Source organism: Balaenoptera borealis (assembly GCF_965194805.1).
Source record: "Balaenoptera borealis genome assembly, contig: HAP1_SCAFFOLD_774, whole genome shotgun sequence".
Lineage (NCBI taxonomy): Eukaryota > Metazoa > Chordata > Mammalia > Artiodactyla > Balaenopteridae > Balaenoptera > Balaenoptera borealis.
This window is the reverse complement of record NW_028123427.1, coordinates 154,643-167,779: the sequence shown is the minus strand read 5'-3', so window position 1 is coordinate 167,779 and position 13,137 is coordinate 154,643. Positions and strand designations below refer to the sequence as shown.

Below are 13,137 nucleotides of genomic sequence, written 5' to 3'. Positions count from 1 at the left end.
GCAGTGAATTCCACCATTCTGTCTTCCAGGTCACTTATCCGTTCTTCTGCCTCAGTTATTCTGCTATTGATTCCTTCTAGTGTAGTTTTCATTTCAGTTATTGTACTGTTCATCCCTGTTTGTTTGTTCTTTAATTCTTCTAGGTCTTTGTTAAACATTTCTTGCATCTTCTCGACCTTTGTCTCCATTCTTTTCCTGAGGTCCTGGATCATCTTCACTATCATTATTCTGAATTCTTTTTCTGGAAGGTCGCCTATCTCCACTTCATTTAGTTGTTTTTCTGGGGTTTTATCTTGTTCCTTCATCTGGTACGTAGCCCTCTGCCTTTTCATCTTGTGTGTCTTTCTATGAATGTGGTTGTTGTTCCACAGGCTGCAGGATTGTAGTTCTTGCTTCTGCTGTCTGCCCTCTGGTGGATGAGGCTATCTAAGGCTTGTTTAAGTTTCCTGATGGGAAGGACTGGTGGTGGGTAGAGCTGACTGTTGCTCTGGTGGGCAGAGCTCAGTAAAACTTTAATCCGCTTGACTGTTGATGGGTGGGGCTGGGTTCCCTCCCTGTTGGTTGTTTTGCCTGAGGCAACCCAACACTGGAGCCTACCTGGGCTCTTTGGTGGGACTAATGACAGACTCTGGGAAGGCTCACACCAAGGAGTACCTCCCAGAACCTCTGCTGCCAGTGTCCTTGTCCCCACAGTGAGCCACAGTGCCCCCCACCCCCGCCTCTGCAGGAGACCCTCCAACACTAGCAGGTAGGTCTGGTTCAGTCTCCCCTGGGGTCACTGCTCCTTCCCCTGGGTCCCGATGCACACACTACTTTGTGTGTGCCCTCCAAGAGTGGAGTCTCTGTTTTCCCCAGTCCTGTCGAAGTCCTGCAATCAATTCCCACTAGGCTTCAAAGTCTGATTCTCTAGGAATTCCTCCTCCCGTTGCCAGACCCCCAGGTTGGGAAGCCTGACATGGGGCTCAGAACCTTCACTCCAGTGCGTGGACTTCTGTGGTATAAGTGTTCTCCAGTCTGTGAGTCACCCACCCAGCACTTATGGGATTTGATTTTACTGTGGTTGCTCCCCTCCTACCATCTCATTGTGGCTTCTCCTTTGTCTTTGGATGTGGGGTATCTTTTTTGGTGAGTTCCAGTGTCTTCCTAGGGTTTCTCAATCTTAGCACTATCATCATTTTGGGTGAGATAATTTTTCTTTGACGTGTGGGTTGAGGGGGGTGTCCTGTGCACTGTAGGATATTTAGCAGTTTCCCTGGCCTTTACCCACTAGATGCCAGTTGCCAGCACCACCCCAAAGTTGTGCAACCAAAAATGTCTCCAAACATTTTGAAAGGCCCCTGGTGGGGTGGGGCTGGGGAGAGTCAGCCCTGGTTAAGAACCACAGAGGTGGAAGATTTCTCTAGTGAGGCCTGCTCCTTACCTGGAGCCTGCAGCAAACTCACTGTCCAACATAGCAGAGGTTGGTGAAAAAAGTTGCCTGTCATTAATCCTACTCCTGCTGGGGAGCCCCATAAGGTGAGCTCAGCTGCTCAAAATTATGTAGGGAGGTGATCTGATTGAGGAAGTGAAAGGCCTTCATAAACCTGAGCTCTGGCCTCCCTTCTGGTCCCACCTAGCCACAACCCTGTTTCAGGAGAAGTGAGCATTCACTCTTCACAAGGGAAATGGGAGAGAAAAGTACAGTCATCCCTCAGTACCAGTGGGGGATTGCTTCCAGGACCCCCTGCAGATACCAAAATCAGCAGATGCTCAAGTCCCTTACATTTGGCCCTCCGTATCCTCAAATGCAGAACCCATGAATACAGAGGGCTGACTGTACTTAAAGGCTACCAAGGCAGGTAGTAGAGGAGAGCACTAAGGAATGGATAGGTGGAAGCCAGCAGTGCCTTGAAATGAGAGAAGCATCCATAGCAGGTGGTGGATTGTACACTCCACTGGGATCCCTGCCGTGTTCTGCTCTTCATTTTTTTTTTTTTAAAGAAATTCACGTTCTTTTTATTTATTTATTTATTTATTTATGACTGTGTTGAGTCTTCATTTCCGTGCAAGGGCTTTCTCCAGTTGCGGCAAGTGGGGACCACTCTTCATCGCGGTGCGCGGGCCTCTCACCATCGCGGCCTCCCCTGTTGTGGAGCACAGGCTCCAGACGCGCAGGCTCAGTAATTGTGGCTCACGGGCCCAGTTGCTCCGTGGCATGTGGGATCTTCCCAGACCAGGGCTCAAACCCGCATCCCCTACATTGTCAGGCAGACTCCCAACCACCGCGCCACCAGGAAAGCCCTGCTCTTCATTTTAAGACATGAGGCCCTCACTCACCACTCAGTTCAAATCCCCACCAGTGTCTCTCAAGAAGAACAGCAGGAAAAAATCACAAGGTCAAAGAAGAATAGAGTTGGAGGAAGGAAAGGAAGGACCTCCTAGCCTGATATTGAGACTACAGCCTAGGTAAAGGGCAGCATCACTGAATTGAAAGCCCAGGATCCCCAAGCCCAACTGCTATCTTCTCATTGGGTAATCTTGGCTAAGACTTTTCCCCTCTAGGCCTCCAATGTCCTCATGTGTCTCACATGGGAATAACGCAACCCACCCAATTACCACCACAGCTGTGATGACCCTAGGAAAGAACAGAAGGCAAACAAATACAGCATTCATGTTCATTGCTTTTTATTGAAAGAAAAGAATCAGAAGAAGACAAGAATGAAAAGAATAATAAGAAGCAGAAGCAGAAGTACGGAAAGAAGAAAGAAAGAAAGGAAAAGAAGTGTAGGGAGGAAAGGCAGATGGAAGTGGAGGGTGGAGAGGGCAGTGAGGTGAAGGATGATGGGTAGTCCGATCTCTTTGACATGGGCCTTCAGATAATGGGACATATCATGGGAAGCGTCTTTAAAAACCAGAAGAAATTCAGGATAAAACTGAAGAACAGCAGGCAGTTGATATGGGTTGGCAACTCACTGGATAGGCCATGGAAGGACTCCTGGAAAGTTGACTGCTCCATTGGTGGATGTTGCAGGTGTCCTATGTGAAGGCAATCGACATCTGGATGGCTGTGTGCCTCCTCTTTGTGTTCGCTGCCCTGTTGGAGTACGCTGCTGTCAATTTTGTCTCCCGTCAGCATAAGGAATTCATGCGACTTCGAAGAAGGCAGAAGCGCCAACGCATGGTGAGTATAACCAGGGAGGGGTCCACTTCCTTTCTCCTTTGGACTCCTTCCTCCCTACTACTCCTCCCACAAACCAAGACTCGACCTAGGCTGCAAGGACTAGACAGGCAATCAGGACCCTGGATTCTCTTCCCAAGCTGGTCACAAATAAGCTAAGTACTTTAACCTCTTTGATTCCATTTCTTTTTCTGTCCAGTGGGACATTAATTCCTGTGGGGCAGTCTAGTAGACTGATTAAGAGCATGGGCATAGTAAGCCCTGAAAAAATGTTAGCCAGTATTAGAACCTTGTCAAGTTAGTTAACATGAGATTGCTTTGAGAATAAGCAGTGGTTGCTCCTGACTCTCCTCCCACCCAGGAGGAAGGTACCCCAAGTTGTCATATACTGTTTGGTGGTTAAGAATTCAGATCAGGCATTGTTGCCTTTCTAGGGGAGCATTATAAAAGGATCCCCATAACTAAACTGGAATTGAAAAACCACCACTTGCCTCTTCTGGCTGTTGGATTTCTTCACCTTGATCTTCATTGGGCGCATCAGAGTTGTTGGGCATGAGCTGTTGTTCTCCCTCGCTCTTGTTTGTTAACCCCATTTCTTCTACAGTAGAGTGATCACCTGGGGAAATAGAGTAGGGGTCTTGTCATCATGACAACAGAGGCAGTTCTTCCTCCCCACCATTGCCCAGACCATAGGTGCTAGGTACGTTGCCATGACAAGAGAGGTGCCTGGGCCACTCTCATAGAAGCCAGTGCCCAATTATGAGCAAAGCTAAAAGCCTTTGCTGAGCTACATACTGGCCACTTAATCATCAGACACACAGAGCTCTGGCCTGTCTTGAGCTCTGACTCCTTGTTTTCTGCCTTATCTGGAGGCTCCAAAGCCAAGGGGCAGGCACATATGACCTCTGGGGGGAGAGGAAACGATGTTCTTTCTAAGCCCACTGGCTCTAGCCTGTCGGGGCCACTCTAGCACTAAGGTTCTTCTCTCTTCCTAACATCCCACCTCCCACTTCAGCTGCTCCTGGAGTACCCTTACCATATGTCTGCACTAAAATTATCCTCCGGGATTTCATGTTCCTTGCTAAGGTCCCTTTCTGCTGAGGGCAGGGCTCCTACCTCATCTAGTGGTTTGTCGGAATTTATCAATTCTTGCCTGGCTTCAGTCCTTGAGCTGTGTCCTGGGAAACACGCCCTCTAGTGGATTGATCCATAACTACATCTCCTTGAGTAGGACCGATTCTTCAAGAGACCTAAAAGCCTTCGTATCCGATGCTGAGACTTAGAAAAACTATATGGACTTGGCAGAAGGGCAAGAAAAGTAGATGCACCCTTTTCTAAGCTAACTGTCCCCACCTCCCTTTTAGCTGTGTCAAGCCTGCCCTCAGGTACCAAAATCTTATCTTTATAGGGGTTTTGATCTTGATGCCTTCTCAATGCCTACCTTGGGAAAGAAGAGCAGGCTGCCAACCAGTCCCAGAGTCCTTTTGCCAGCTAGATTGCCTGTGTGGGTGTCCCAGCAACAGAAGACTGCTGCAGTTACTGTAGAGCTACTCCAGGTTGACACTAGTCCCGCCCCCTTCCCTGAACCTCTCCAACCTCCAACTGCCCACAGCCTCTCCCCTCCTGGTCATGTACAGGGTGATCCTGATCTCATAATGAAATCTGTCATAACCAGTGCTCAATAATTTTAAAGTTATAACATCAGCCTGGGCCCTGCTTAGGCACCTGGATCCTGCCTCAAAGTGGACTGGGCTTATGATTAATGTAAATAAAACCTGAAAACCAAAACCTGTGCCATTAGTCCTGCCCCTTTTTGAGTTTCCTAAAGCCACTGCCATCCTAGAAGAAATGTAGCAGAATCTTAGAGGTCACTGAGCAGGCTGAAAAAGTTGATGCAGGGTTAATGCATTTCTAGAACCTCTCTCTGGGCCCTGCTGTTCCAGCTAGAGGGGCAGTTTTTAGTCTTGAGAGGAGCCCTCATAAGGGAGAGAGAGAATCCATATGATCTTCAGGGATCCCTTAGTCAAGAGCAAGTTAGGAGTATTCTAGAAGCCAGCCAGCTGTTCATCCAGCTCCAGACTTCATTCTGTTCTTCTCGAATCTCTCCTCAACCACCCACCTCCACAGCATGGTGATCTCCTTCCATGTCACGGTCTAAAATATTGGGCTGGCCAAAAAGTTCGTTCGGGTTTTTGGGCAACCCAATAGCTCAATTTTTTTCCCCAGACATTTCCACTTTGTCTTCCCAGCTAGTCTAGAAACCCCACAGGGAAGAGTCTGTCTCTCCTTTTTTATAATCTCAATAGGCCCTGGAACCAGGTTCTAGACACAGCAGCCACAGAATCTACTCCACCAACCTTTGCAGGCTGATTGGCAAGGGCTCTCTTTCAAGATGGAGAGAGAAAAAGCCTTACCATTATCAATAGAATAACTTGAAAAATGGAAGAAATTTCAAAATACTGCCAAATCCTCTCAGGCGCTTGATCCCAGAACCCTGCTTGCCTCTTTCCATCCCCCAGGACCCTCCCCCATTCTCCAATTTCCTCTCTCACTTCAATATATATCACTCAATATCTATCCCTCCTTCCCATCTCCACACCTCATCTCCCACACCGTGCATTCCCGCCCCAGCTTGGTTTTGGAATATCTTTCCTCTCTAGCTCCCCAGCCCTCCTCCCCTATATATATCTGCCACAGAAATGTTCTATTTCAACAGCCATGGAAGCCACAAAGTGGAGTTTAAGCCTCCGTTGCCCCTTCCAAACACACACACACACACACACACACACACACACACACACACACACACACACCCTTCAGAATTTGGCCTAAATAGGTAATACCCAAATCCAGGACCCCCACCCTTGAATTTTAGGCCACTCATGTTTGCTCCCCCAACTACAAGTGGTACAACATGTTAAAATTAAAAAGAGCCAAGGGTGACATTCTATTGGCCATATTTTCTCTCCTGTGTGAAATAGCTTTTTCCAGCCGAGGAATACTTCCCAATAATTCCCTTTAGATTTACTGTGATTGGAGAAAAGGGGAAATAATTAGATCTATAGAAACAGAAAGAGCAGTTGGATTCAACTTTCTCTTTCAGAGCTTTTTGCAAACAGATATATTCCATGCTTATATCCTCTGGCTGGAGAGCTGAGAGGATCAGGATGAGCAGCAGGGAACAGGGAGTCTGAGGGACTCTGAACTGGAAAGCAAAAGGAAAAATCATTTTATTTACCCCCTCATTTTTCACTTATGTGGGAGATATTTTGTTTGCCTCTGGTTCTTCATCTGTAAAATGGGTCCAGCACAACCTCTCTGGTAGAAACAGTGTGAAAATGAATTACAGAATACAGATGAGGTGAGCCAAGGCCTATGGTGACAGGTTATGTAAAGAACTTTGAGGAGAGAACTGAGGCTGCCTCACCACAACTCAGGGTCAAAGCACCACCACAGGAGTGAATTGCCTCTGGCCTACACATGTACAACTCTCTCCACAGAGACTGGCAAAATCGAGGATTGAATAGCAAGGCTCTCTGGTGGGCAGACTTAGAGAGACCCTTCCCTATGCCAAAGGTGCCACTCTTTCTAAAGGCCGAAGGGCATCACGCCCTTGTGCAGGGGTGGGGCAAGGAGTAATTGCTTTTTCTGCCAAGTACTCTGTAGCTAAGATTCTCTTCTGAGTAGACTCTTCAGTATGAGATCCTGAGAGGAGGCTGGCTTCATGAGAACAAAGCCATTCCCTGTCCTGTACTCTGAGGCATGTGGTTCATCAGTCCATTCATTCATTCAACTAATGTCTACTGGGTGCCTATTGGATGCCAGCTCTATGCTAGGTACTGGGGACACAGCAGTGAGCAAGACCGATGCCCTTTCCCACGTCTGTACTACGAGCCCACAGGAAGCAGAGAAAGAGGTGGGATCTGTTGATAAATCTCTGACCTGAGCTTGTCTGCCTCTGATGCCCAGTGACAGGCTAGGCCTTCTAGTGCTGTCATAATCAAGGCTCACTGGGACCCACCACACCAACGTCTCATTGATGAAACCACTTTTCAGTGGGTTACTATAGCTACAGAGATCTCATTATAAACATCCTATGATGTCCTTCTAACTGCATAGCATGTGTAAAATCTACTTTTATCTACATTTTATGTACATCGGTCACATCCATTCAACATACATGTGCCTTATTCTGTTTTAGCACTGAAAGTCCCTAGTCTCAGGAAGCCCTCAGCCCTGGACAAACTGAGAAGATAGTTGGCACCATCCCACAAGGGGGCACTTCACTTCAGGTTATTTCTTACATAGCTGAAGCTTTTACTCCTGTAAACATCAATACTTTACAAAATTATAACCATCTTTGAATGAAGTATTTCTAGGTTTTGGTATATACTTACCTGTCCTCTGTGTAATTTCCAGGCTGTGAACCACCACTTCTGATGGTGGTATGTCCTTTAGAAGTAGCCAAAATTGGGCAGGTTTGGGTTATATAGAAACCAAGAGTAAATAGGCTCTGAGTGGGGCCCTGAAAGGCTCTTATATGAGTAAAGTTCTCTCTGTTGATCACTCAGGGGCTTTGGTTCTCTCTCTCTCTTTCTCTCACTCTCTCTCTCTCTCTCCTTTTCCCTCTCCTTCTCCCTCTCCATCTCTCTCTAGATCTCTATCTATCTATCTTTGTGGCCTTACCTTCTGGCTCTCAGCTGTGTTATAGCTACTTAAGGTTGTCAGCTGTCATTTATTAGACAAACTTTGTGTAGTCTGCTACATTGCTTAATGCTTATATAAAAATTTACCTCTTCAGTGTTAATGTGTTCATCAGAATGCATATATTGTACATGAATGGAATGTGTATTGGGTAATAAATGTTACCCTAGTAGCACACGTATCTGTAAGAGCATGATCAGCTTTACAACAATTCAGATAGCCCACTAGGTTATTTGAAACTTTTGGAATTTTCAGCTTTAAGCCGAGATAAACATTTTTTTAAAGATACTATGTGCAAGCAGAATTAATTTTGCAGCTTTTGGAAGTCATTAAAGTCAAGTTTCCAAGTCTAAATATCTCAGCTGTGCTTTCTAAAGGTTTCATTGTTCTGTTTATTCTGTTTATTACCAGTCAGAGATAACTTGACATTGAGATGTCCTTCTCGCTGTGAGGTGGCACTTCACTGGGTTTTAGATGGCTCTAAATGATGTTATGCATTTTAAAAAGGCTGCTCGGGGCTTATCTGTGAATGGAATCATAACATATACCATCCATACCACGTATAGCTGCTTAACATACATCTATCTCGTGAGTAGTTTTGTGGCCATAAAAAAACATGCAATGGGCCTGTGTACCCAGCCACCCTGTCTGCACAGCACCACCTGAGATATTTGTGTGGCCTGGTCTCTATTCCTCTGCCTTAGAGCTGTGACCTCAAATTCTGCCTTTTCTTCCACGTAATTCCAGGAGGAAGATATCACCCGAGAAAGTCGCCTTTATTTCCGTGGCTATGGCCTGGGCCACTGCCTGCAGGCAAGGGATGGAGGTCCAATGGAAGGTTCTGGCATTTATAGCCCCCAACCTCCAGCCCCTCTTCTAAGAGAAGGAGAAAACATGCGGAAACTCTACGTGGACCAGGCCAAGAGGATTGACACCATCTCCCGGGCTGTCTTCCCTTTCACTTTCCTCATCTTCAACATCTTCTACTGGGTTGTCTATAAAGTGCTATGGTCAGAAGATATCCACCAGGCACTGTGAATAGGAGCTAAAGAGTCCAGCTGTTGGCTTCCTGCTTCCTCCTGGGTGGGCTTTCCCCCTGCATTAGATTCCATCAAGGGCTTGAACAGTTCCTTCCTGATCTCCCACTCAGAACTTCAACAGCCAATCCCCAAGCTATGTGGGTCTACAATGCAGGAGGCCAATGGTGGCTTTACTTAGAAAGATGGCTTACCTACCCTAATTCATATTTTCTCCATACTATCCCATTTCTCATGAGAGTAAGGTTTGGCCATGTTCTTGGGGCCAGGATGACCTTCTTCCCTGACTGGAGCTTCTCTGTTTTTCAGTTCTCTGGTGGAGACTATTCAGATCACTGCTACTAGATTCTGGCATTTGTCATCTTAATCTGCACGAATCTTTGCCCTGCCACCTCCCACCCAGAGCCTGACCTTTACTGTGCCCTCTGTACCTTCTACCACAGGCTCAAATAGGGAGTCTTTCCCATCCACAAGTGCTGCCCTGTGTGACCCAGTCAGGTTTCCTTGACTGTGGGAGGAAGGCCAGGGGATAGATTCCCCACCGCTCAGCAAGGTTGGAACAGTCATCGGCTGCACTGGGGTAGGGCTTTGCTATATGACCCAACAGAGAGGTCTTCAAGCTTCCTTGGAAGCTCAACACTGTCAGAATGAGGTCAGAAATCTTGGACTCTCAGAGAGACCACCCTTCCACATCTACCTGAATTTCCTGGTCTCAGAAATATTTGTTTTATTCCCTAACTAACTAACACGGCGGCAGGGTGTGTTTGACTGCTATGGAGTGTAAAAAGAGAAAAATGCTTAGTCTTCAAGAAAGTTACTCAGCGATGCTAGAAACCTTTTAAGAAAAGTGAGATCCAAAGCAGTAGGACCTAGGAGGAGTACAATACAGAAACTATCCTCAGAGAGTCTTCTGTTAGCTGTGCTTTTATTTGTTTCTTCTTTTTCTCCAAAGTCTCTTTATTTCCCAGGACCCCTCATTTCCAACTTGCTCCTTTTAGTAAGCAAATAATAGTGCCATGTAACCTTGTCTGGGATAAAGTGGGCTTCAAGGTTCCTAAAGGAGGGAGGAACTAGGTATATAGAGGGCCCCTATTCTGGACAAATATTGACTTGGCCAATCTCAGGATGGAGTTGTAGAAGTTAGAAAAACATAAGTTGGAGTTATTTCTTAATCCTTCTCTTGCTTCCTTTCTCCTTCCACAGTGAGGAGGGGAAGCAGTCAGTTGAAGCTACAAGAAATGTCAGAATAGAGAGGGTGTGAAGGGCTCATCTCAGGCCTGACATACCACTGGGACATGGGGAAGCATGGGCCTGGTACTCTGAGTCCTTTGAAATGACCCACTGTGAAGAACTGAAAAAGGGAAGATTAAAGTGCTGAGCTAAACAACTGGAAGACAGACGTGATCAAATGATCTCTAACATCTTGACTTTTTCTCTGGACCTACAATAATTAACTATGTGAGTCTAATATCTCTCTCTCTCTCTCTCTCTCTCTCTCTTTCTCTCTCTCATCTTCCTCCTTTCCCCTCCCTCCTTTACTCCCTTTCTCAAAACGGTGTTCAAAATGGAAAGTCAATAAATCCAATGACCAAAGCAAATCCTATAGTCAAACCAAGAGCTCAGCTTCTTTCCCCCTTTTTTCCTGTTGAGCTTGGCTGCTCTCTCCTGTTCACTAAGATACTCTTCTTGTCTCTTGGCTTTGAGGAGAGCATTCTGGGCTGATCAGGGTAGCTGGACCAGAAATTAATCTTATTGAAAATATTAATTATGACTCTGGTGGCCAAGGAGATTCAAAACTAAAGGACTGGCTAAAGAAAGGAGATTAAATTGAGAGGGCAAAGAATCCCTGTTTTCCCATTTCTGCCCAGGTAGTGCCAATCAATAAGAGGCCACAAGCAATACCCCTTTGAAAGGAGCAGAGAGTATCTCTTTGATACTCTCTATGGTGGGGCTGGGGTGTCAGGCTGCTGCAGCCCGAAGGCGGGGGTAGCGGGGGGGGTGGACTATGGAGATGAGCTTATTGCACAGAGCTCTACTTGTTATAGATCTTGTCCAGATGGGCCAACTGCACAAATCTGCCCTGTTGGAAGTCTCAAGAACAATGCTTTGGAGACAGCTACAGCACTGAGCAATAGAGCCTGCCCAACTGGGACTCAGCTCAGGGCATCAGCTGGTGCTGGGAGCCAAAGAAGCCAAAGTACCAGCCAACATAATAGCCCAAAGGAGTTCACAAAGCTACTCAGAAGCAATGCCAGGTGGAAGGTACTCTCCCTCCCCATCGGAGCTGGCAAGTGGAGAAGGGAGACACAGGGTGTCAGAATTCGGTGCAAATAGCTTTCATTTTCCTCACCCTTCCCACACAAGTTTGGGGGCGGGGAGGGATGCGGGTCTCACTAGAAGTGTCTGACACCTAGCAATCCATTCCAATCATGGAATTCTTAAACTTGGACCCTTCTTACAGTGAGTTGGCAGGAGGCGATATAAGAGACTCATTTGGAGGTCATTTCCATCTACCGTCATTCTGATAGTACCCACCGCTAGAGATCCACACTGCTTTCTCCCTGGATCACGTATGAAATGATTTTAAGTTTTAAAACAGCATATTTTCTAAAGGGGAAAAAACTTCCTACATAAATAAAGTGTTTTGGTGTTTTCATTAATTCTTAATATTTAATGTCAGTTAAATATTTTATACATATGTTTTTCCAGAGAAAGGGCTTTATTTCTTCAGTTGTTGAGGCTATCAGCGCCTTCATCTTCTCTTCAGTTTGCTCTGCTCTTTGGAGAGCCAGTGGTCTGTCTTCCTCTTTCCTCTCAATCCACTAGCAGGGCCACTTGCTCTCCCAAATTTCACAGTCATACTTTTTTAAATTTTCTATGTTGAAGAAAGGTAGTGAATAAAATTTATTCCTTTTACTTTCTACCATAAGCCTCTTTCCCCACCTGTCACCAAAGAATTGACACTCTTCTAGCTGAAATGTTGACTGTTAACATTATTTTTCCTTTTCACTGAGCCATGCAAGTATCCCAACTTAGTCCAGAACATATCACCTCCTAGGAATCTTTATATGTGTCCCCACTTGCCTCTCTCCATTCTCAGTTTACTATTATCAATGTTGTAATTATTATTAATATCTTGTCATTTCGGGCTGTCAAAATCTTAAATTCAAATTCACTATGTTGGGATTAAAGATCTTCCTAGGCTGCTTTGCTGGTGAAAAACAAATCAGCCAAACATGGGAACCACCAAGGGGTTAGGAACCCAGCTAGTATTATCCCTTGCTCAATGGAAGAAATGTAGAACAAGCTCTTTGAGGGCAGGGACTGCATCTTACACAACTTTCTAACCCACACAGATCCTGGTACATAGCAATGCTCAGTATGTATATGTAGAACGAAAGCATGACTTTTCATATGACCTATTATATACCACATTTCTATTCATTTGCTTTCCATTAACCTGTTGACCACAGAAAAATAGACTTGGAAGGGAACTTATAAAATCAAATAAAATTTACACACACGTGTGTATGCACACACACATAACCAAGCTGGTCCTTGGGTATAACAGAACCAAAGTTCAGAAGACATCAAAACCTGGTAAATTGCATTACTGAATAAAGAATGATGGCGATCTGAATAAACATTAATAATATTCTAAATAGGAAGACCAGTATCAAGCTATATTTCAAAACCAATCACCAAATGAAAACTCTGGTAGTGACAAGAGAGTACAGGAGCAGGGATTCTGGCAGTACAACCATCTGCCTCTCCCTGCTCCATATGCTGTCCCACCAGAGAGCCAGTCATCCCTGAAGGGATAGCAATTAGGCTGTTCTTTCCCACCTCACATTCCTTGCTTCATTATACTTCACATCTAGGATAGCGTTTATTTACAGTCTACAAACTTGAACTGGTGGCATCAGAACAGGTTGTTATCAAATCTTAGGCCAGGAGGAGGAAGGACGTCTGAGCCAGGGGCTTTCTTGCTCACAGAGCATTCTCTTCATGGAAGAACAAAGTACTACTGCTGTCATAAAGCCACCTGAAAAAGTCACATGAGAACTCAGCTATTGCTGCCCCACCTGAGTAGCTCTGTTTTTCTCAGTCTCTCCTTTCACCATGACGCTTTCTACAAATGCCCTGGCTGCATTATACCGTGTACATTACCAAGGAAGTACATGCTCTCGCTATCAGCTCCCTGGAATAAGGGCAATTTTTACTATTACTTAAGTTCAG

At 45.6% G+C, this 13,137-nt stretch overlaps 1 protein-coding gene across 1 annotated transcript in view; it reads left to right on the top strand.

Moving 5' to 3' along the window:
- The window catches only part of LOC309621643 (glycine receptor subunit alpha-4), a 31,739-nt gene extending 19,615 nt beyond the window's left edge, over positions 1-12,124 (top strand). Inside the window, exons 8-9 of the mRNA XM_082409035.1 lie at positions 3,011-3,160; positions 10,944-12,124. Of these exons, the coding sequence (XP_082265161.1) occupies positions 3,011-3,160; positions 10,944-11,033 (240 nt within the window). The 3' untranslated portion in view covers positions 11,034-12,124. The remainder of the gene's footprint in view (positions 1-3,010; positions 3,161-10,943) is intronic.
- Positions 12,125-13,137: the final 1,013 nt, after the last annotated feature.